At 39.2% G+C, this 25,828-nt stretch overlaps 1 protein-coding gene across 2 annotated transcripts in view; it reads right to left on the reverse strand.

Moving 5' to 3' along the window:
* Positions 1-360: 360 nt before the first annotated feature.
* FAM171A1 (family with sequence similarity 171 member A1) overlaps positions 361-25,828 on the reverse strand; it is a 90,629-nt gene continuing 65,161 nt past the window's right edge. For both annotated transcript variants that reach the window (XM_050892471.1, XM_050892473.1), the window contains 4 exons: positions 20,710-20,886; positions 6,928-7,044; positions 4,348-4,462; positions 361-3,688 (listed from right to left, as the gene is read on the reverse strand). In XM_050892471.1, the coding sequence (XP_050748428.1) occupies positions 1,987-3,688; positions 4,348-4,462; positions 6,928-7,044; positions 20,710-20,886 (2,111 nt within the window). In that variant the 3' untranslated portion in view covers positions 361-1,986. The remainder of the gene's footprint in view (positions 3,689-4,347; positions 4,463-6,927; positions 7,045-20,709; positions 20,887-25,828) is intronic.

Below are 25,828 nucleotides of genomic sequence, written 5' to 3' on the forward strand. Positions count from 1 at the left end.
TTTCAATATTCAATGCACTCCACAAATATTATTTTAGATTTCTTTTACAACATATATCACTTCCAAACATGAATCAAAGCAAAACAGAGGTGATGTGGCTTTGTGGATGGAGAGGAGCACTGGCCTGAGAACTAGGAAACTGGGATTCAGTTCCTGGCTCGAGCCCAGACTCCCAGGTAAGAGATTCAGTAAGACGGAAATTACAACACTGGCCTCCTAAGAAAACCTTGAAATCTACTGAAAAAAAGAGCAATGAATCCGAGTCAGGGCTCATTATTAAAAATTAAATAGGAACTATATAACACTTTCTCTAATCACTTTAGAGATTACATAATAATTAACTTTATTAAGCATGACTGCTGCTAATGCTGTGTAAAAATAATGGAATGAAACATGATAAACTGAATGTATATGAAGGATTCCACAAGAGTGGAAGTCACATACTTTCCCGTCTTTGAACCCAATTCATGAAGAAGTGAGAAGTGTGCAATAAGTGTGAGTACCCACAGAAATCTCAGAAAGAAAACTGGTCCCACAGGAAGCGTGACTCCATAGAGAATTTTGGTAATATCAGGATTTCATTTCCAAAGTCTTCAGTGATACTTAAGCAAATAGTTACGTATTTATCAAGATAGGGAGGATGCTTTTCTGAAAAGGGGTCTAAATTTCAGTATTGACTGAAGTTCATGAGAACTGCATAAGAAAGTGTGTTAGTAAGTCACACAAGCATAAATATGCACAGCAAAAGTGAAACCAAAGTATTTTTCTTATTAAATAACATAATGCGATGACCACCAACAGAGGAAAAAATCCACAAAGATATTTTTTGCAGTTTATTTTCAATTATAATTTTTGGATAACCAAGCAGCTCTGTATGGAGAAAGCACAGAAGAGTCATGCTGGCACTTTTGGATAGTACAGTTTTTTTTTTTTTCCCCAAAATTTTTCTAGACACATTCAGTCCACTTGCTCAGTCTATAGTCCATTTTATATGAGCATGATTAGCTCATATGATTCCAGAGGAAACTAACAATATATACAGTCAATGAAACTATCTTCTTGGCTACTCTGGGCCCTTTAAAATGTCTCCTAAGTCTATCCTGGCTAAACAGAATCCACAATATACATGATAGCTACAGAATACACTGTATTGAAATGAGAAATGCTCAGCACAAAATGGGACTCTTGGCATGCAGCTTAAAATAAAAGGTAGAAGAAGTTCAGAAGTTTATAAAATCCCAAATGGGGTCAATTAAAAGGAGTTAGCAAAAGAAGGGACTGTTCATTGTTACTGTAAAAAAGGCACTTTGAGTAAATGGGACCAGAATTGGAGGAATCTTAGTCGACACAAAGTTCAGTTTGGTTTCATAAAAAGGCTTCAATGCTAAGGGATGCTACTCAAGTTTCCTGCAGTTTTACATTAAAATAAATTGCTGAGTAGTTTATAATAAAGGACATAAAATGTTTACAACCAACTTGTAAAATTAAGAAAAGCATAGTATAAGCAAAATATTACTAAAAGCAGCAATGCATAGCCTTTCATTGAGATAATGCACAATATTGGACACCATGTGTCAAACTCTTGTTTTTAAGATACTTTCAGTAGCATTATCAACATAAAATTGGCCTACAAAACAAAAGCTTACCAGCTCCCATTTATAAGGAGATTGAGGTCATAAACCAGCCAAAACAATTTGTCAGTATTTTCAACATCCTGGATGACCAATATCAAGTATATGGAATAACAATCACACTCTTTGTTCAGCTATCTCACTGGAGGCAGCTGTTAAATCAGAGGAATGATTTTAATTTTTTTCTAACATTTACACAGTAATGCATTTAAGTTCTTTCAAATGTTGCTCACCACAGTTTGTTTTTCTCTTTTCTCTCCACAACAAAAAAAAAGAAAAAAAAAAATCAAGCACTTCCACAGAAAGAATATTTGGCAATTTTATACTCCACTGAATGGTGGATTTTCACAATAGCTCACTTTAGATTGAAAGTCATTAGTGGTCTTTCCTCTCGTTTCTGCCAAGGACTCTTCTTATCTTCACCTTGGTCATCTTCCTCATCCTCCTCATCCTCCTCATCATCTTGAACTGATGGTCCGTGTTCAGGACTAGTTAATGGCTCTGGTTTGGTATCCACAGTTCTTGTTTCCTCCTGCAGGCTGGGCAGCTGCACACCGCTTCTCTTACTAGTGCCTTCTAGTAGGCATCGTAGAGCATTGTCCTCGGGGCTACAAACTGCTGTTCCACACTCGCTGCCACTTTGGTCCATATCATCCAAGTACACGAGTTGTGTGTAAGCTGTGCTATCTGAAACCTTCCGCTCTCTCTGCTGGTGCTCTTGCACTGGTGGGTGACTCTGTGGTGCAGACAGATGATCTCCTCTTCCCTTTCGGGCAGATTTTGGTTCATTCATGTCAACACCAGAGTCCAAACTGGCATCGTTACTCCCATTCCTACCAGCTCTTTGGAGATCGATGTATGAATGTCTAACGTGAGCATTTGAACGTCCATCTAGAGAAACAAACCACGCTCGAGGATGAGGCAATGGCTTTCCACCTCCTAATTCCATCAAAGCCTTTTCTGTAAGAAGCTGCACTTCGCTATTCATTTGAGCCAAGGATGCATCGTTAAGTGAGGCAGGAATGGAAATAGATTCAGACATGGAAGCATTTTGTTGACTCCACTCAGCTGCACCTGCATCTTGCAAATGTTGCTGAGATATTGCTTGGGATGCTAACTGTTGGGGTTGCAGCTGTTGTGGGGGGTGAGGAAAAAGCCGTGCATGAGGGTTAGGAAGCTCAGCCTGAAGTCTTTCTATATCAATCTGCTGGTCAGCTGGGACAACCAGTGGCTGGCTAACAAAAGGGTGTTCTCCTGGCAATTTCATGTAATGACCTGGGATGACCAATGCAGGCAAAACTTTTCTGTAAACACTGTCATTGACTTGGTCAACAGAATTGCAGCAGATTAACTGACCTGGTCGAGGGAAAGATGTAGGTCTTTCAAGGTGATCAACTGAACGAGACATCATACAATCAGTAGGTCTGCAGTCCAGCAGCTCTTTTTCAGGGGCTGAAGGTGTGGGGTATATTTGTTCCTGAATATTGTATTTACTTCCAGTAGCAATATGGTTCATAGATACTTGAATTTCTCTCTCTTGCTTTTCAAATAAAGGCTGAGACAGCATAGCATTGTAGCTTCTCCTATACTCGTCTTTGATAGGGGACTCATAGCCTTCAGCTGTTTCTGTAGATTTTCTTGTCTTTAAAGGAAAACTATCTGCTGATTTGTGGTAGTCTTTTCTTAGAGACCCACTGGGAGTCAGGTCATCCAAGGAAATTCTGCTCTTGTCTTTCTCCTTGTCAGAGAGCAGTTCCTCTCGGGAGCTAAACTCCTGGGAAGTACTGAATGAGTGTTTGAGCATAGGTGTGTGCATATCTGCTTCTCCACTAGGTGATACCATCTCCATGTGGACAGCACTGATTAATTCCTTTGCACCTGAGTTTTCAGTGTGTCCGTTGCTAGCAACGGACAACCCGCCAGGAAATTCTGACTCGCGACGTGAAAATATTAAATTTATATGGGACATTGAGGTTGCTTGATCCTTCTTAGAAGTGTCCAGGGCTGTCGAAAGTTGCAGTTTCTTATGATGCTGACGTGGTCTTAAACATTTTCTTCTATAAAAGCCGGTAACAAAAGAAGTTACACGTTTATGACTGTTGTACACAGAAACAAGAGCAGCAAGTGTGTCTTAGTGGGAGATTTTTAAGCAGTGATTAGTATTAGGGGAATTGAGCTTTTATTACATAACCTAACAATTAAAAGCTTATCCCAGCAGCGAAGATAAAATTAAAGAATGACTAATGTCAATTGGGAAATATCTCAAGCACCAATTACAAATTGGAGCAAATGTCTGGAGGAGGCAAATACAAAATCACTCTTTAATATACACTTGCTGATAAAAGTTTAACATTCGTTTTAATATAATAATAGAAAGATCACTTGCAAATGCATAACAGATACAATGACAGAGAGCTTGGACCTATGCCCATATTCGATAGGAGGTTTTAGAACATCTTACAAGAAATCACACAGGTACAGGTGTGTGTGATTCATTCCATCCTACCAAAGGCAGGGATTGTATATGCTGCATGTAACCAGGAACATGTGACATTTGATCTCACTGTTTCTTTCTTCTTCAAGTGCTTGCTTGCCTTTTTTTTTCCCAAAGTAAAAATGTTTCAATACAAAAACTTTTAATTTAAAAAAAAATTATATTTAAAAAAAAAGCTTATATTTCCAACATGAACTAAGTAACCAGGATGGTGAATCTTACCTGCAATAATACAAAAGCAGACACAGCAAGACTAGAAGTATGAGAGCCATCCCTCCTAAAATTGCCAAAAGAAACATTGTGTGATAGCTGGTAATGTCGTGTGTTACAACGGGACCTGGAAGGCCAGAAAAGAGAATTTAGACCTGTAACAACCTGCAAACAGGAAGAGAAACAACACTTAAACAAAGAGAGGGACATCTTCCCTTGTTATCAGGGTGCTAAGTGAGCAACACTGCCGCTCATAGTCCTGGTGCCTATTGAGCAGACCATCTCTGGAGAAGGAGGAAGTTGTGGAGAAAGCATGTGCCGGTTTTCATGACTGCAAGCCCAAATAGACCATTCTGTGGAAAAGCAGTTAGTTTCAATGGGAGCATGCATCAGTGAATGCTGCCTTCCAGGTCCTGATGCTGACACAGTGCGCCAAAGTTCTCATCACTGGAGAAAAGCCATCACAGCATCTTCCAGCACTGTAATGCATGTAGCAGCACTGTGGCCAATAACTTCTCTTTAACAACCTTTGTGGTGCTTTGCACTGAACAGTACGTACAGTGCAGTACAGGATTCATTGGAAGATGTGTTGGTGCTCTGAAGTCTAGATCAAGCCAAGCCAAGCCAAGCAGATCTTCAGTAGCTTTAAAAACCAGGCCACTAGTGAAACAGTGTTGTAACTCCACGTTTCAGTAATGCTTAGTAAATGTTCTAGCATACAAAGGAATGCACGCATGTGGACAGCATCTGTTCACAGTTATGCATGTGTAACCCTGTTGGTTTGTAAAATCCTTACCATGATTTTGAAATAAAAGCCCGAATTTTCATCTGCAGGCAAGGAGGTGCAGCACCAGCTGACAGAGTAACATGCATGTACTGTGAAGGACAGCAAACCTGGCCAACATTAAGGTTCTAGATCATGAGGTTTGTAAAACCTCATCTGTGGATCTTGAGTGGCCTGTAGAGCCACTGCTAGGAATACAAAGCTCATTTTTGTCCATTTTTTGAGATAAGAAATCAAATAGATTCAATGAGGAGACAAAATAAGCAAAAAGACATTAACCTCATTAAAAATAACATCAAGTATATTGCATTTGGGAAATCTAAATATTTATACATTCTGTCCCACTACTACCTTTACATAATTGATTGATACTGTTGCTTCAGGACATTAAGCAAAAAGAAGAAGAGATAAATCACTTGAATTTTTCAGGAAAATGTTGTTCCCATTGCAACAAAGTTTTAGGAACCCAGATCTAGCCCTCAGAAAGAAGGAAAAGTAAAATAGAAGTAGAAATTCTGCTATACAAGTTAAACTGCAAGGACAAATAAACCTTCTCCTGTTAGAGTTACAGGCCTTCTAATCTTAGAGTTACAGGCATAATTTCAGGACTAGGGTAACTTCCTTGCAGTCTGGGACAGAGCTGTACTGGGAAATGTTTGGCTCAGAGCAGTTGCTTTTTCTTAAAGTACAATTATTTTTGTAAAATTCCATTAAATTCAATATGATAGCTTATTCAGATCTGCACCTGCCTCTAAACTCTGTTCAGCAATGAATCAGCTGAATATTCCAGAAGTTTCATTTAATATAATCTCAAATAAAAAGCTTGCATATCATGAAACAACTTCATGGCATATACAAGCAGACTTTAAAAACAGTCCTCATGTTAGAGTTTGTTTTGTTGGTTAGATGTAGTTTATTTAGCTTGCACAGCCAAGGCAAGAATGTTTTCATTTCTACTGTATTTGGTTTTCATCCAGAAAACCTAATAAAGAAAATCTATAAGAGGATGAGGTTTTTGTTTGATTGATTGGCTCTTTTATACAGAGGTATCTCTTATTATCAGTGGCTGAAGAACTAATACTAAGAAATCTGAGGCACCCACAGACAGAAAAAAGGATGAGCAAGCTGCAACATTAATAATCTCCACAGGCCCAGAAGTACATATAATGCCTAGTTCAAAGTGATTTTCTACAGTTATTGCCAAGAGGCTTGGCAACCAGTCAGCTCATCTACTAATGCCACTCTGCTAGTACACTTCCTAGAACATCTGCGCTAAGTTATTCGTGGTGTAAATTAATCAGTCACCAAGATGATGTAAAGTGTAAGTCAGGGCAAAATGGGCATCTTCAGCATAAAAGAAAAAAAAAGTTACAATCAATCAATCCATTAGTAAACATCTAACCCAGGATGATGTTGGTCTTAGGTGAATCCATTTCTTTGGGAGTTTCTGCACAGAAACTTCACAGCATGTATTTTTCTACCTGCTGGAACACCAATACATTGATGTTATAACTCCCCTCATTTTCTAGCAATGGCTCTACCAGGCAGTGGTGACATAAACGCATCAAAGCAGGAACACTTTAAAAAGTTTCCCATTGAAACGACGCAGAGATTTTGAGCGCAAGGGTTGCCCCCCACAATCCCCAAAAGATTTTAGCCCTTTACTTTCAGATTTCTGTTTTCTAATAATCCATTATTGATCAAGCTGTGGCATCTCAGATGAGGTCATTCTGAAAAATATAAACATTATATATGAATAAATAATTACTCAATGCTGTGAATATCAATAAAATTCAATTCCATCTTACCTGGGATAGTAGGTGACATAGCTGCAACCCAGTAGCCCAGCTGAGGTGCAATATAAGTCCAAGTCAACTGATTTCCTTCTTGTTGTACAAGGCCCAAACTACTCTTCAGCCATGTCCCTGTAAATGTAAAGGTTGTAGGAAGGTGTTATGGATATACTCACACCTTCCTCTGCAAACAAGTGGAAAAGCAAGCAGAAACAAAACCTATCAATGTGCTGTAGGGGTTGCGTGCATTGCTGTGAAGTGGGAGATTGTGCCTTTTTGTCACTGGCATTTGAGAGCTCCCGCAAGCAGTCATCCCTGTGGCCTTCTCAGAAGCTTTGTACACAAAAAACATTTAAGATTAAATAAAACTAATAAATCTTCAATAAAGGTTAAAAGAAAATAATTTTCATATTAGATTCCCCTTTTTTGAAGAAGGCTATTCCTGAAGCTGACTATATGTAGACAGCCCACTTAAAAACTGTATCTCAAGAGACATCACATCTCCCAGACCACACGTGAGTTCTGCACACCACCTTTCTATCAGCTCTGGCTGTCAGCTTCTTGAAGACTGAAGAAAATACTTCCTCAAAATGTTGGTTTGCCTATACAGAAAAAAAGCTTATGAATGTTACTGCCAATAAATGTAGAATTAAATTGCACCATCACTTTGATTCAGCAACATTAGTCATTCAGAATGTGTATACATCCAGGAATACTGTCTGGTAATGGATGATAAGTTTTTTAAAACATATTTCTCAAAGGAAATGTAATAGATTTTTTAGAATTATCAAATGATCATTTCAAAATAAATAAGATTGACAATTTTAAAGCAATGTGTTTAAGTTCACATAACTCTTAAGTAGTCCAGATTGACAATCTGCACTAGTTAAGAGCTGTTCTACTTTCAGAACATAAATTTTATTGCAAGAATTGGGCTACAAAAAACCTTTACAACTGAATCAGCTGTATGCCTTTTTGTAATTCATTAAGACCTCTAATTCTGGGGCTGTAGGAGAAAAAATTCACCTTAGTTTCTGATATATTAAATGTCCAGTATGGGTTGTAGACTGCTCCCATATTTATTCTCTTTGAAAGAAACACAGAATTGCTGGCCTGGACACTGAGCGCAGTCACCGGGAAGCCAGCCCTGGCGCCAAGCAGCATTTCCCAAAGCTGCAGTCCTGGCTTGACATCTCCCATGGGTGCCATAACAGAGGGCATTAACTCACTAAGGAGGTTCTTCACACACTTTAGTGGCCACCACCAGTATGGCTGATCTATGTACAGAGAAGGGATAAACCCCTCTGCACCTCTGCAGCGCAGCTCTGTATTTCTGTGCAAAGAGGGGCACAGAATGCTGCATTTCCCTTACTCAGCTTCAAATGCTCACTTTAAAGGCAAGCTGCATCTTGTACTTGTGATTCCCTTTCCTTTAAATAGCCTCCTGCAGGTAATTCCTGAAATGGTGCTTTTCATCAGACGTCACTCAGGACTAAGCACAAGCATTTGTGCATGACAATAGTCTGAACACTTAGCAGTGAGCGCAGAACACACAGAAGAGATGCTGTTGTTGGTTTGTTTTTTTAATTCCACTGAGATCCTGACGATTTCCTCTGTGTTCCTTAGATTATCCATCTGTGCAAACCCTGTACATATGAGAATGGCTTTTCTGAGTATTTATTTCCTCTCTACTACTGATTTTTCCTATGTAAGTACACCCTTAAAGTCCACCATCTTTGGCTAATAATAAACCCATCTGAATACAGTGAAAGGTTTAGAAAAATACATGTTTGAGAGGATTTCTAGATCTAGGTGACTATTATTGCCAGACAGTGACTCTGTATTTGCAAACAAACTGAATATGTGGGCAACAGGGGAAAGGAATTACTGACGTAATTTTCAGTTTTCCAAGTATCATTTCCTGTCTGTATAGGGTAGCAATAATCTGTTATTTCATAAAGAAAGTCACACAAGACAAGTAATTTTGATTCACAGTACCAAAAGGACCAAAATCTGTGTACACAGATTTGCACATATGGCGTCCGTAACTGTCGTGTCAGAACGCCTTGATGTAGCCATTAGTTTACCTCTTTTAGGGAAACATTATCAGGAAGAATAGAATTGAATTGTCCACAGTTACGCGTGAAGTTTCTGGAAAAACTAGGAAAAGTAGATTCATTTTCTCCACTAAGACGGCCACTATCCCTTCAGATTTTCTACCCATACACTTTTCGGGAAGCTGTCATACTAATAGCCCTGAATCACAAGGTGAAAAATAGCCTATAGGGTCAAAAACTGCTTCTATCTTGTGCCTAAAATGCCATTTGGTAAGAAAACTCCTGTAAGCTTAAACTTCATCTTTTTTTTCCTGCAAGGTTCGGACAATGAGAATATGCACCAACTATTCAAATATGCAACTACGTGAAACAAAACTTTAAGACTAAAAGAGATAAAAGTGCTGATTAACAAAAAAGAATGGAAGGACCTGGGTGACAAATTCATTGTGCTCCCCATATTCCTCTTACCATCTCTAAGCCCTTTAAATTCACACACAAGCAGAACACATACATATGTAATTTAGCAAAGTTCATTATCTTTGTAGTCTATTTTTATAGCTACCTCCTTGAGCAGAAGCTATTATTGATTCCCTCACTAGGGGGAACTTGTGTCCAGCTTGCCTTATTCACATTACACTGCATTCTAATGAACACAATCCTCCTAATGCCTCTTTAAAAGCCTTTTGCTCAGTAATACTCTGCTTGCATAACGCAGCAATCAAGAAGCTAACAGAGGCTGCACTCTTATCGCTGTGAGCAGAGCTCAGCTGCCATCCTGCCAAACAAGCAGCAGCTCAGATTGCTCATATTTTAGCAACGAAAGGAATCCCTGTACTTGCAATGGAAGCAAACAATAGAGTCTACTGCACAAGGTCAGTCAGGTTTCATGCTTGTCTTCTGCTCGTTTAGGTCACCCATTTTTGCTAACCACTGGATATACTCGAGGAAACATATTGGTCTGTATAACACTAGGGAAAAACGTAATTCCCTCTCTCTGTAATGGACAGTTAAGAATTTCAAAAGCGTAACGCATATATCCGGTATTGGTCATCTTTAAACAAGAGTGATGAAGCTTTTGTTGACCATACCCTACACATTAGTATGTGATGACAGCTAGAAAAGAATTACTTTTTGAACGGCACTGTCCCAAGTTCCTTCATCAGGACAACACCAAGTGTGTGTTCCTGGGAACCACGGGCACACAATCTCATCAGCTGCCTTTTTTAATACTTTCCTGGTCCAACACTTCAGTGATAAACTCGCCTCTTATACTTCCACCATCTCTTACCAATAGCCCACTAATAAAACAGAGCATCCTCCTGCATGGTGGGACAAAGAGAATAAAGAACTCCATCCTTCACAACAGCAGCAGCAAAAAACAGGTTTGAGTGGAAACAGTTGAAACACAAAGTCCTTTATTGTTTCTTGTGTGATCAAATAGCCGAAAGCCAATATAGTACTACTGGAAGGAAATGATGTGCCTTCAGTATTCTGCAAATCCGTCAGGGCGTTTCCAGGTCTCTCTCATGTTTCATCCTTTATAGGTTCTAATATCCTGGTCGCTTTTCAACTATCATTAAACACTAAGCAGTGTTCTTGTAGCTCCCTACATGCAGTGCCTTGCTGTAATGAGTAATGTCGGAAGCAAAACCCAATCACATTGTACTTACTGGCTATGCTCCTAGCGTCTCAAGCTGCCTTGAGTAAGCAAGAGTTCATTGCTGTGCAGCCTCGAGAATGAATTCCTTATCCCATCCCAGATTTTTCCTTGCAGTGGGAAACAAGATGTTTCCTGTGTCCTCACATACTTGCTCTTGTAAGCAAGGGAGAAGACTGAGGGGCAGTGAGTAAAGAACTTCTTCCATTTTTCTGTCCTTTTCTATCCATTAGTCTGCAAATGGAGTAAGGGCAAGCAGCATTCATTTTTTTTTCTGTACAGGCAGGATTACAACTGCAGGAGAACTAAGCAGAAGGATTTAGGAGGGAAGAGAGGTCTTACCTCCCTGCATGGCTAAGTGTGATGATAATTTAATTCGTTATTCTCCAAATATCCTATAACATCTACTTCCTCCCCCTGCTCAAGTCAGCACAATCAACTAGCTTCACTGCTTCTTAAGATTTATACATGATGTGCAATAATTGTTAAGTAACAAGCAATACAGGATTATAAATAAAAAGCAGTACAAATAACTGGATGGAATGGAACTGATCATCTTTGTTCAAGACTGATTGTGTAGTTCCAAAGAAAACATGTCAATGCATCTTTGGAACAGAAACAGCAAGTCCAGTATAGTTTGTAAGCACTGCACGATTTGGGCCAATTTGCCATTAATTCTTAAAGAGTGTCTGGTGCTTCACGGAAAACTTCTATATATAGAGACATTCTTGCTTATAGATCATTTTTACATTTCTCTTCCTCTTTTTCCTCTATTACTGCTCAGTGGAGCCAACATGCTGATCCAGGATTCAAGTCAGGGGAGCTGTCTCCTGGCTCAAACTAATGGCAGGAGGAGAACCAAGAAGTTTCTTAACTCTTTCCTCACCAAAATTATATTTAGTGTTACTGACTTTTTAGAATAAATGGTGTCATTTAACAAATTTCTTCTTAAAAAGCTTATAAAACAGCTACCCAGCATGCCTTCATATATGTAACTTAAAAGCAAGGTAGCAGAACTACCCTCATTAACACTACAAAGAATATAAAAATAAGAGTACTTTAAAAGAAATACAAATCAAAAAACAATCAGATAAAGAGAGCTGAGCTCCATCTGGCTGCAAAAATACCGAAATATCAGAGACAAGTTGAAGATTTCAGCAGAGCAGGAGAAATAAATTTTGCTAGAGAGAAGCACCTTAATACTTTGCAGTAACTTTGATTCTGATGAACACGCTTATTTATCTCGGGCAGCTTTTAGGACTTGCCAATGCGGGCAAGAGGCAGTTATCATGAATAAATTTAACAGCAAAAGGTTTGCACATTAAATCTCCATTTCAACACGCATTCTGCCTTTTTATAATTTAATTTAGTTTACTACTAAATCAGATTGAAAAATGGCACTTTCAGCAAGGAGAGTGTCCAGATGGGCAGCTATTGCAGAAAAGCCATTACAGAACAGCTATTCTAGACTGTTTCCCTGCACAATCAGGTCACTGCACGTATGGCCAGTCTGCTCAGAAAAGAGACGTCCTATTGTCTTCTAAGACACTAACTATTCAATGTGACAGCTTGCCGGATCCAGGCAGCACGAATGGATCTGCTTTTGTAGTCTAGATGCACAATGCCTCCAAATAAGACGTTACTTCCATATTTTAAAGCTAGACCTTATTATTTAAATTAATCTGTAGTGAAATCCAGAGAATCGTACCCCTCTGGCTTCCATGTGTGTGACCATGCATGCTGACAATCCCACGCTGCTCCAGCTCAAGCAAATGGCAAACTTCCTACTGGCCTACGTGAGGCAGGACCGCGCTTCGTTCAGGCAGGACTGCCACACCAGGCCATCCGCTCTAGAGAGACACATGTGACTCCTATTAAAGTCAAGAAGAAAGGAGACAAATTCCCCTCTTGTGTGCTGGCTGCGAGGGGAGTTTGCATGCTGGCATCCCAGCACAGAACGTGGCGCTCTGGGAGGATGTAGAATACTGCTTACTTCAAGTTTAACTTTCCAGGCTGACCATTTCAGAGCCTCCCAGATCATTGCTGCTGCAGCGACTTCTGCTGACTTTGATTGTGTATTCTTCCTATCACTGATCAAAACAGTTCTGGTAAATGACCGTCAGAGGAGTGTGCTGTAGCCAGCAGCTTCCTCTAAGGACAGTCATAAAGTCTAAATATTGCTGGTGTCTAAATATATGGTAGCTACAGTGTTTTTTTTCCATAAATTACTTTTACATGTAAGCTTTTGGTAGGAAACTCTTCCATTGATCAAATACTGTTTGCTTTTTATTTTGTTTCTTTTAACTGGCGATAGGATCATCCAATCCCACTCAAGCAGGGAACGAAAACTGTGCTATTTACAGCATGAAATATTTCCATCCAATAGGTTTGACAAATAAGACGATTTAATTAGCCAGAGAGCAAATTAAGCATAATCCCATTATATAATTTATTTTTATTCACAAGATTATCTTCCCTGGACAAAAGAGTTTTGGAAAGAAAAGAAAGATACTTTTAACCGTACTACTTAATAGCATAGATGTTTTAAATAAATATTCCTTAACGAGAAGTGCTTTTCTTTCAGCACGGATCTCTTCTGTGATGTCTACAATGTCTTGTAAGATTGCCCTGCTTAGGCAGAGATTCACAGTTAAATGGAGATATATGTGTCAAAAGGAATGAGGCAGGTTGTTACCAGACAGAGTGTGGGACAGCAAAGGATATTCAAAACATACTAACGGTGTTTCTATAAGTAATTGATTTAGACACTTCAAATGGCAATGTTATTATGGAGAGTTAATCAAGGGCAAGTTTGTGAAAATAACTTCCTAAAGCATGTTCTGACATACATAAATTGTAGCTTTTCATTCTACCAGCTGAAAGCTGCTTATCAGATTTCTTCTTCCAGCTGAAAATCACCTCTAATCTGCATCAGCATGGGAAGTTTTACTATAAAAGGATGGGTTTTTTGGTTTTACTTTTGTTCATTTTCTAAAAAGCTAAAAGGCACTGAAATTGGAAATGGAAAAATTCCTTCCTGAATATTGGTAGAGATTACTCTCCTCCTCCCCCTCCCCACAATACACACAGGTTTAAAAATTTATAGCATTTAAGTTAATATTACAATTTTGTTTTTGGAGTTGCTAGGCAACGTCAAAAAATAAACGTCCCTGCTCTGAGCTCGTATCTTCATTATTCTTCCAGTCTTACAGAATTTGTTACACAAGCCTTCCAGGGCTAAAACCTGCTACTGTTCTAGCAGTACCACCATTATTTGGTGTACTGTAATGCAAACGCTTTTAACATCATATCTTGAAGATTTTTGCAAGGAACTCTAACAGTTCAATTTATTACTAGTGTCTGAGAAGCTCTGTAATTTTTGCCATCTCTACTCATTTTTCCCCTTAAATCACCTGTCAAGTGTTTAACAAAAGAACACGCCAGTTTTCATTATTTAATAATTTTAATTACTTCTGGGCAGAAGGCAGGGCACGTTGTCCAGAGAACTGCTTGCATTGCTTTGGTCCCCTCAGCATTTCCTTCCAGAATGCCAGAACAGAAGAGACTTATTAAAGAAAATGACTCCCATACATAATTACTGGTTAATAATTATATTTCAAAAGGGAAAGCTTAGTTATGCTTGCTGGACCACCATCCCTAGTTACTAGTGTACACGAAAGATACTGCCTTTAATATTTGCTTTATCACATTATTAATCACAGTCAGTTATTGACAAAATTATTAGAACAAGTAATAAATAAAAGCATAAGGCAATTCAACACACCGCATGCCTTTTCCTTCATTCAGCCTCACATCACGCTCACGTTCAGTTTCTATTTTTCAAGCTGGAAGTGGAAGCAGACACACACTGGGATTTGATCTACCATTCCAAGGCCGCAGAGGAAGGTTGTCCCAGGTCCTCCTCAGCCTCTTCCAGCCCCGTCCAGACACTTCACACTCCTGCTCTATGCACTCCTGCCTGTATTTCCACCAATCTCCAAGTCCTCTCCAACTCAAGCAGCTGCACAAGCACAATAATCTTTTCTCCACTTCTGAAATTTTGATGACCACCTCTTCCCACCTTCTACTGCATGCCTTCTGTAGGTGGAGCTACAGGGCCATCTTCATGATGCAATGTATAGCCCATTATTAAAACCTGTTCCCAGAAGCCATACTATTTGTTTCCAGTTTTATTTCCTTGACTACATAATAGTAGATTATTTGCATACATCACTACACTTTAGCACAACCCGATTCCTTCAACGTCCTCTTCAGCTCCACCATCATGCCATACCACGTCTGCTTTGCCACAACTGCAACTCAGATGGTATATGAGGTGAGGAAAGGATCAAACAATCCATTCACATCACTTTCACATGTGTAAGCCACAACATCCATTTTAAAAACAACATACATATTGATAAACAAGCACAACTGCTGCCTGTGGTCCACTACACCTCTCCAGAGGAATCATGACAGTGAGAACATACCTCAGTGAGCTACACTGTGAAGCATCGGAGGAAGAGCTTCTTTTCCTTTCAATGCTGAGGTCTGTCTACTACCCCGCAATTATATCTGCACCTATTATGTAGACATCGTACATGGTAAAAAGCTGGGTTTGGTAGCTGCCATTTCTATGGCAACACACAAAATATGAAATTCTTTGAGAGCAGTTAGTTAAAAATCTGTATTCCTCAGTGTATTTAGTCTTTCCGAATAATTTAACCTTCACAGCTGAGATAAAAAAGGATGTCAAAATCAAATTGTCAAGGAACTTGTAAACTACAGAAATAGTGTAACTATGAACTTTGTGGAGGCTTGGTTTTGTCCTTGCAATTTGCAAATAAATCTCCATATTACCAGTGAATCTGATCTAGAACCAAATGTTCTGGATCTGATTGTATTAAATTCAAACTTTTGGGGGCAGGAAATGTGTTTTCCTGAACATGTCCATTTCTCATGCATAGAAAACCCAATAAAACCCATGGAGAAGTGCATGAAGTCCCAGGCCATGTGCACAGCTGCATGTAGTCCAAATGGAGGCCGTCTACCCAAGTTCAGAGGCATGTACTCATACCCAGTGTCAGATCAAGCAACAGACTGCAAAAGTTTTTGTTAAATGATTATTTTCCGTCTGTCATGCAGCGTATGAATGTGGTGGCAATCAGAAGTTAACAGATTTCACAACAAAAAGGAATACATTTTATTTTTAAACTATGAAAATATAAGTCAATCTTTTCTTTGGGTGGATTATCGTTGCTACCACATGGGAAGCTTAAATCAGAGACTTTTACAAATCATCTTATTTACAAATAATGTGCAGTGAACTCACAGGTAGATGTACAGTAACCCGCTTACATTTTCTGCCTGATGGTAGCTGTTGCTCTCTCCCTATAAACACTATGAACAAAAACCAAGCATCATTTCACCTCCATGAAATACAGCAAAACCATACTGCAGTCAAGTTTAAGTAGGCACTGTTTATACATTATTATACCCTCATGACTTCTTTTGAGCACAGAAAACATTATCGTCATTTTGCTGAGGAAGGAATATCAGGAAATTCTGACTCTACAAAAATCAATGGAAATTTTACCACTGAAGGCAGGACATCACCCAGAAAAAGTAAGTACCAGACTTTCAAATGTATTTAGAAATCTATTATGGCATTAAATGCAGTCAGAAAGCACTGACCAAGCACAGCAGAGTACATAAAGTATTATGCTTTATAAAGCTATAAAAAGAGTTCCCCAAGATACTCTTCTCCATATTCTGCCATCACTTTACATTAATACATGGTTGAGATTTCAGGCACTGGGGAAACATCCTCCTCTGCGAAGAAGCTATTAATTTAAAGACAACAAGGTCACGTCAAAGATGTACATCAAGTGTTTGGGGAGGAGGAAGAACAGAGAAACAGTACTCTGAACTTCATTCACATGTAGTGCACAAGAAATAACACATTTTAAGGGGGAGGAGCAAAAGGGTGGAGGTTTAACCCCTTCACTCCAGAGTCCTTTGCCACACAAGGTTGAAAACAGTGTTGAAAATATTTTCCTGTTATTTGGTGGGATTAATAAACTAGCAGATGCATTGATATTGCCACTGAAGAATAAATCCCATTTCCATATCACGCACTGTGGAATATTTGGTAATATTTTAAAGTCCTTCATACAGCTCTAGACGTGGAGGTCTAGGTGCAACATAATGCCTCCATACCACATGGGATGAAACTGAGGACTTAAAATGGAGAATGCTGGTCTCACAGTTTTGCTCACCGAATCCAATGAAAAACAGACACCTTAACATGAAGCATAATCCACTTAATGGGGGCTGAGGAGAATACAGATGAGCAAGTGCTGTGTTATTCAGTCCAGCTGGCGGGAGCTGGAAATGATACAGGAGGTACAAAGTTTCATTTCTACTGGGATCTGTAGTATTCATTTCTGACTGAAGAGGACAAGGCTAGAAAGAAATCTTGGACAGAAATTTGGTGTCCAAGAATAGAGAGATTAATTATATTGCTGTAAATCCTACTGACATCAAGGCAAATATACAGGGAGGAAGTCACGATCCCAACCATCTGTTTATGGCTAAAGAAAAAAAAAGTTTTTCAGCCCTTTCAGATTTTGAGAAAAACAAGACAGCGCCTGGGGGAAAAAAAAAAGCCAACAACCCAGAAAACCCCACTGAGCAATCCTGATTATAAAAATGAGAATCCATATCCCTTCATGTTCAAACCTTTAAGTGTGTACTATGAAATAAAACCACTCTCCCACAGTAGTGTGAAACACAAGAGATATGGGTATGTCAACAGCACGGAATGATTAAGTTGTGTATAGTGTATATATCTCCATAACAGCAATGCACCTGTGCTTATTATTACCAACACTAAGAAATGCTGCAGAGAAAGGTGGTGGAGTGCATCGCCAACACAAGAACAAGGCTGGACATATTCGTTTACCCTAAAACTTCTCCAGGGCACAGACGATTGCTCTTAATTTTATTAATTATTCAAAAAGGTATTACTGCTTTAATTCGCTTGCTGTGCACGCAAGGCAGTAAGTTTGTTTTGCAATGAAAAAATCTCATTTGGAACAGTATAAAATAGATGCAGCAGATTGTCTTATTTTGATGTCAGCCTGCTTTTTCTGGCTGTGTGTTTCATCAGTGTCAATGGAGCCACCCTCAGCCTTAAGTAGACTATGCTGCTTCACCCCCTTCTCTCCCCAGTTCTCTCTCAAGGACAGAAACTGTGGTCATGAAAATACAGATTGTTTATGGTAAACATCCTAAAAAGCCATTAATTATTTTTGGCTGCAGTAATATGAAAATATGCCTAATTTCTGTAGAAACTATGAAAATCTCTGCACTTCCAATCAGATGCCACTGGGTTTCTATTAGTACATCATGAGCTCAGCAAAATGTATGAGATTCTAAGGATTAAAACATATTTGTAGTATTTCTGTCTGTTCTCCATTCCCTCCTCTAAAAGTGAAAAGTATTTCTGCTTTTTAGAGCAGAAATTATACTTCATGCAGCAATGATGACAACCACATGGATTCTAAACAAAAACAATGGCTTGCATGAACAAGCGCCCACTGTACTGCTAATAGGCTAGAGAGAAGTGCTGCATTATTGCCTGGTAATACAGTCATAGTTTTCCATCTCTGGCATTTACTCAATTTTCAGATACAAGTGTGAAAATTTAAGCCACTGAAAATCTATTAAGGAGACACCGCAACATAACTAGCACTGAAAAAAGCAGCTCCTGAAATGAAAGACAAAATCAGAATAATGAGGCTAGAGGTCCTATCCTGACAAGGCACAGATCTGGCAGTGCAAATGGGTTACAACAACTTATTTGCCAGTTAAGGATTTCTCCAGCATGGAGGCATCCCAGTCATCATCCGTCCTCCTCCCTTCACAGTCCAAGCACAACAGGGATAGGGAATGACAGGGTACCACCATGTTCACGCTACATATGGCTAGTTTGACAGCCCTTAGGGTGCTAATGTAGCCCGTACAAGACAGAATGGCTGCTCTACTTATTAAATTAGGCTACTCTAATTTAAATTGGTTGGGATGTGGCCAAAATTCTGCTAGAACTGGCATGCTTCAGTCAGGGCTTAAATGCATCTTTGTTCAACATCTTTGGTTGCACGGAAAGATGCTTACTTCAGCTGAAGTGTGAGCTGGAGCCTAAGCATAATGTCTTCAATACCTTCCTCTCCATGGCTTTGTGAAACCAAGTGGCCTAACAAAGACAGATTTTGTTTAGTGGTCCTCATGCCTTCCCCTCCCAATAACACAAGTGCTCCAGCAGTTTGTCATGAAGCAAACAAGGTTGGACTTGTCTCAAGATTGGGAGCCTCAAGCCTGCAACACTAATTAACTAACCTGTATTGATCTATACTAATATATACTGCACACAATAGGGTAACTAGCTCTTTATATACAAAAGTAAAAAACATATTCCATACTAAGCGAGAGCTTTTGTGGCCCCACCGCAGGGCCATGGAAATTTGGCCATAAATAAGAAAGCTCCATAATCAAAATCAGAACCATTTTACTAGCAGTGAGTAACGAGCAATGAGGCGGGTTGCAGCTATAACACAGCTGACAGGAAGGACTGGGGATGGACTGCTTCTTGTGGAGAAAGTAAACATGAATCAGTCTCCCCCGTCTTTTTTTTGAACAAGGGAAAACAAAATAGTTTCTAGAATCACAAATCAAAATCAGTTTCAGGAAGAATGTAGTGAAACTTACTGCCAGGGCACCACAAGAAAAGTGCTGTTTCCACAGTTAAGGGAAACCCCAAATCCATTCATTGCACTCTTTTTCTACTGTTCAATTTTGTATCATATTCAAATTTATTCTTCATTAAATCCTACTGCTTTACTCTCTAATACAGCCAACTTCTGACAAAAGGTTTATAGGCATGCTGTTTGAAAATACTTCACCTTTTTCAGCAAACAGAGGCAGGAAGGAAGCAAAAACGTTATTTCCCCCTTCACCTCTCTCTTCCCCCCTCCCCTCCCTTCCTCCAACATGCTGGTTTCATGCTCGTTGCTCTACTTCTGGACGTGATCATAAACTGGCTCAAAACATTTGCCTTGCAGGGACAAAACCCCACCGATTTGTCTATACAGATCCACATTTCTTGGTCCTTTTTCTTCCTCTCTTCCTCACAGCATCTACCTTTCTCACCTTCCGTTCTTCTTTTTTCACTTCTTTTTCTTAACAACCATCTGGTACATACTTCAGAAGGCACGGTGCAATAACTGAAGGGGAATCACCAGGACAAGACTTATGCTTTCCTTAATCCTTTACTCTTTGAAGGTGTAAAGAAGGCCAGCACAGTACACCAGCTAGCAATGAAAAAACAAACTAAAACAGAGAGCCTAAACCACATATTTCTGGAAAAATTCCTGTTCACAATAGCAAACGTTATCCTGCAATGTAAAAAACTGAGTGCACTTCACAGCTTATATTGATTAGTCATTCTGTCCTTTCAAAATATTTAATGAATTTTGCTTGGCTTTTTTTCTTTTTTTTTTTTAATCATTTACATGTACTTTCCTTCTTGATAGTATTAGTCAATTTCAAAGTGATTTACAAAAGAAGTCAGTATTATGTTTCCTATCTGACAGGCAGGAAACTGAGCTAGAGACAAGAGATGGACCAAAGGTCAGATAGCTGGCTGCTGGCGAAGATAAGGCTAGTCTCCATTTCTCCAGACTTCCAATTCAATGCCATAGTGAATATGTCTGTCTGCTTCTCAGTCTGTGGGTGAAATCAAGTTCTCTCAAGATAGTTTTTATATAAAATATTTAATAATTGCAAAATGGTACATTTACAAAAAATTTTGTCTAGAAGTGGCACACAATGCTACTCAAGTATATTTGCATATATACTATACATTACTTGATCAATAAAGCTCAGTCTTCTCTCCTTTTAGACAGAAAACAGATTTCTGTACCCTCCACTGAAGACCTTACTATATTAACAGAATAAATGCAGTGAGACATTAGTTTCAGACAAATAAAGCCATCTAGGGAATCACAATGAGATGTTACCTACCAAATTTTTGGTCAAACCTCCATGCTGGAACGTGTGCATTGTGCTTCAAGTTGCTGTTTGTTGGCAGAGGCACTGTTACATAGATGGGGCCATTCACGGGGATTGGGGTCCCATCGCTGTTGAGGAGATGAACACTGACTGCAGTGACAGGGGTGAGGTCATACCTAGTGCTGTTTCCTACCAAGAGAATGAACGAACATTGTGACTACAGAAATTCCTAGAATTTAAGATACACCCACGTGGTTCAACACCAGAGTACTGCACCAACATGTTTCTCAAGGGATGGTAATAGTAATCCTCCCTGCCTTACAAAATTCAAAACAAGAAAGACGTATATGCTTCTGTATTCTTCGCTTAACTTTGGAACATTCTGAAGACAAGAAAACTACAATGCAAAAATCTCCTACATATATTTTCTCATCTTAATTCATCTTAAATAAATACGTACGAGTATCACAGCCATAATCATGGCAAAAAAAAAAAAATCTCACAAGCCTTTATTATAGCCTCACATGCCCATATTATAACTAACAAGCATCCAAACATGCAGTGACACTGCAAGGATGATCGGTCATATGTTTAAGAATGCCAGGATGTATTTCTTTTGGCCTTTCACTGAAATAAACCAAGCTAAATGCATTATTAGGATACACAGTGTTATCTTCTTATCTATGTAAGATAATAATTATTCTTTATGTTTAAACTGCATGCCAATGGATGTTACTTTGTGACAACACGATTTAAAAAAGCGTTATAACCCTTCAACCATTTAACCAAATGAATCAATGACAGGGAAAAATGCCACAGATATATATATATATGTATTCAGGGGGAAAAAAGCTTGAGGTTTAAAACCAAGGAGATCTGGAGCCCAAAGCAATAGTGGTAGTAGTTTAAATCAGAAGAGATGGAGCTTCCAGTTTTGCAAGGGGCTTGAGCCACCTGGTCCACACTGCTGCTAAGAGCAGTAGCCCTGCCGCCTCCTTTGTGCTGGCTCCAGGGGTTGGGCAGCCACTCATCCTGCTGTGGGGCTCATCTGAGAGAAGGAACAGGGGTGCCTGGCTGGCAGAGCGCGGGGTACTGCCCCTCCTGTAATCCTGGTGCCTTACAGCAGCATAAACTGCCTGTAAAAGCACCTTCGCACACCCAACAGTGGTATGCCACCTGCGACACTAAGGCACAACAAGGGGTCCTCAGGAATATGCAGTATCTCAGCGACAGTGTTCATTAGGATGAGTACATTTGAGGGAATGGTGGGAAAGCGTTAAGACCTTTATGATTTCTCTTAACAGTGAGTAAGTCGCAAGGAGCGGCCTTTATTAAATTCGATGTCTCTGAGTAAGAGCTCACCAAAGGTAAGCCATCACCAGGAAAGGCGGGGGGGAAGTGGCAAAGGGAAGGAAAAAAAGAAACAAAACTCCTCAGAATTTTAAATTCTTTGGATTTTGCAAGAGGTGCCAAACTGAAGACACGGAAAACAACCAGAAGTAACTTTGCATGTGGCTTATTTACTATAGCATCTACTCTGACACACATTTCGCCCAGATTTCAAGGAGAGTGTCACTGTTGCACAGCTGAGACGCAAGGGGCATACAGGCTGCTTTGATCTACTGTGAACGGAGGGGCAGAAGCATATCTTCCAGAGGGATTAAAGTGCTGAGAAAACAGGCACTCTGAAGATGGCCATATAAGAGAGCCACAGAGCTAACTCAGAGAAAAAACAGAAAAATAAGGTTTGGAAATTCAGCTAGGGCGTAGGGGAAGGTTGCCAGCCTACCCAAGTATTTGTATATTATAGGCTCCAATGGTGCACAATATCATCCTCTCACAGCCTTAGAATATAAAACAGAGAGATAGAGGAGGGAATTGATGGGGAAGAAGTTGTTCCTTTATTCTTGATCGTTCAATCCACTGCCTCTGCCATGCACCTATAACTTCTGTCAGATTGATGCTTGTCCCCAGGTCACTGGACTTGGGCCACTAAGTTTCTCAGGCTGGTATCAGAGAAATGAATTCCTGTTGCTCAGTATCATAACCTGACCACATTCTGGCATATAGAAATTCCTAACGCCAAAAGGTATAACTTCAGGTTTTAGAAACATTTAGATTAATACCTAAGATTAAATTATGTTTTATATTTTACTTATTTTTAGATATTGAAAGTTTTGAATTTTTCTTTCATTACTGTCTTGATAAAACATACCTGCCTAATATCTGTAAAAATGAGTTTTCAGCCCCAGAAAAAGCATTCTGATGGTGAAACACTGCATCTTTCTTACTTAAGATGCACTGATACTTTGCTCAGTGCTGGGCTGAACAAATTATATTAGAAAATGAAGAAATTTCTGAAATCCACTGACCTCTGGCAAGAAGAAATAATCCTTCAGTTTGCCACCTTGCACAGTATGTAAATGCTCACTAAAAAGATAAATTTTTTCTCTTTTCTGTTGTGAAGGTAAATTAAAATCAATACTTATGAAACTCTCACGTGCTATAAAACTGATAAGCACATGCACAGATTAAATGGGAATGGACTTCAATAAATGTCAGCTTTCATTTATTTCTTGTCATTTTTGACATCTGGTGACCTGTGACGAGCTCTAAAAATAATCAGAGGAAAATCCACTGTGACTTAGACTTGACTCTTCATAAAGAAACAAGCAGCCTACAAAACTAGCAGGAGTAATGGTTATTAGCCAGCTTGGTCCATTACTGCAAATGATGGAAAGTTTTGTTTAGTTTGGTTAAAAGGACAAGATTTTGTGAAACCATCCTACTGCTCTCCAATTGGTGATTAATACAAACAATAAGCTAACACTATACAGGCTTGTCACTACTTGCAGCTAAATTCTTTGAATTTTTACGTTTGGAACATGCTGATTCATTTAATGAATTTTCACTGCTCCATATTACTACTTCAACACCCAGCTGGGATTTTGTGAAAACTGTTGAACTCACAGAGAACAGGTTTTAGTTAAAACAACTGTAAAGTCACTCTGGATAAATACTAGCCAGAGAACTGAGCTGATTGAAACAAATGGGACGACCTCTCCAAAACTCTACAGGCATGTAAATAAACTGTGAAAGAACAGAGGAGTAACTGGGGGGGAGGAGAGGTGGGAGAGAGGGGAGAAGGGGCAGTGTTCAGGAACACTCCAAAATTTCCCATGCAAATTAATGCTACTTGTTTTTAGAATTCTAAGATTTGTACATATTTTTCTTTTTCTCTTGAGAACAGAAATGTTAAAAAAACCCCAGCAGGTGGTGATCTCATTTTTTATTCCTTCAAAAGTTTTTCAGGTGAAATCTTCACCAAGTCGCTTGGAGATGAAGAAGAGGAAGTCAATCCAAGTTTAGGATTTTAAAGCTTCATGTTTCCACAGCAGGAGAAACTTCTACTAAAAATAGAGGACATTTCACCTATACTATAGTGCATATACAAATATATTGTATTTGTAATCTGTATTATACCATACTGCATACTACAGTATTCAGGAAACAAGGCTCTTCTCAGTCTCTTAAACCCCATTTCTTTGCCGGTCATTTTGGTCTTTTGTGACATACTTTTACTTGAAGGCTAATAGAAGTCAAATCCAGGGCCCCCATGCTCAAGTAGAAAAGTTCCCGTCATGCAAGCATACAGAAGACTAAAAAACCAAGGGTGCATTCATCTGTTTTGTAGGAGGCTAAGAGGTAAAACAGGAGAAAGATGATGTCCTGGTTGTGTAGTTCCCATGAGAGGTGACCATCTGAAATCTTGGCAAGACCTGTTTTCACTAAATAAATGCAAGGGAAGTTGGGTTGCAGAGTACTAAGGAAAGATTTGGGAGAGAGGAATCCCACACACATTGTCAACAGTTTGTTCAGTGGGTTTAGAGATAAAAAGAAAGGAGATGAGGAAGTAGACAGACCAGTGAGATCAAGTGCATTCCTTCGTTTTAAAAAAGATAAAGAGACACTTGATCATGTCTGAGTATGAAGAGCCAGGGAAAACAGAAGGCTGAAGATGAAAATAGGGAAATGACAGAGAGATAGAATGAGATAGGATGAGATGTACTCACTGGAGCAGATAGAAGAATTGGAGTAAGGTAGCAGACACGTTTCTAATTGTAACAGAAAAGGAGATATTCAGATTTGTACTAAGGGAAGGGGAAGCTTATTTTGCCTGGTTTTTTTTTTTTAGGGAAAAGCTAGCAAGCTCAGTACATACCATTTACACACATGACCTGGCATTCAAAGTCACCTAGATCAACACATCACAAGTAAATGCATTCTGAGAAACAGCAGGGAGGCACCTCAAGGGGTTATTTAGCCGGCTTCAAAGCAGGCTCAGTTACGCCTATGCCATCCTCACAGGTGATTGTCTAACTCTGTCCAACACCCTCAAGCAATTGATTCTACAGCTTAAACTATCCTCACCATAGCAAGGTTTTCCTAATCACTGCTCTGAATCTCTCTTGCTGCACTGCAAGTCCACTGCTTGCTTTCTAACCCAATACGGATACAGAGAAAACATTATTCTCCTTCTCACATTAGCATTTTAAGAATTTGAAGACTTCTGTGCTCAATTCTTCTATTTTTCTCTAGCCTACACAACACCAATTATTTCAAGCAAGACTAAATGAGAAGTGGAAGAAGAGTAACAGGCAGTTGCAGTCATAAAAATGTATTACAGCTTTGAATTTAACAGTGGTTGTGTTCCTACTATGAATTTTCATTGTTTTCACTTTGGTGCTAGATGAATTTGCACATTTTTGGCTGAAGCTAGATTCAAAGTATTTACAAAGCCATTGAAACAACTCTTAGCTGAAACAAGAGTAATAAATCCTTGATATGTAGGCATTTTATTTATTTTTAGAAAAAAATTGAACAAGAATTCTATGGCATCCCCAAGTTAAATTCTCTTTTGTCCCTTCATGTTAATCTCCATTCTTGTATGTGCCTGTGCGACACATTTGGAGACTTAGCTCTAAACTACAAGTGTAACAAACTTTTCTGATCTCCCAAGGCCAAGGAGTCTTCATCTTTGCTATTCAGTGGCCCCATTTAAGGGATAGCGGACCTTGCTCTCCTGCTTATTGGAACAGCATTTTGGTAGGGCAGTTGAACCTATCACGTC

The sequence above is a fragment of the Gymnogyps californianus genome, chromosome 2 (assembly GCF_018139145.2).
Source record: "Gymnogyps californianus isolate 813 chromosome 2, ASM1813914v2, whole genome shotgun sequence".
NCBI lineage: Eukaryota > Metazoa > Chordata > Aves > Accipitriformes > Cathartidae > Gymnogyps > Gymnogyps californianus.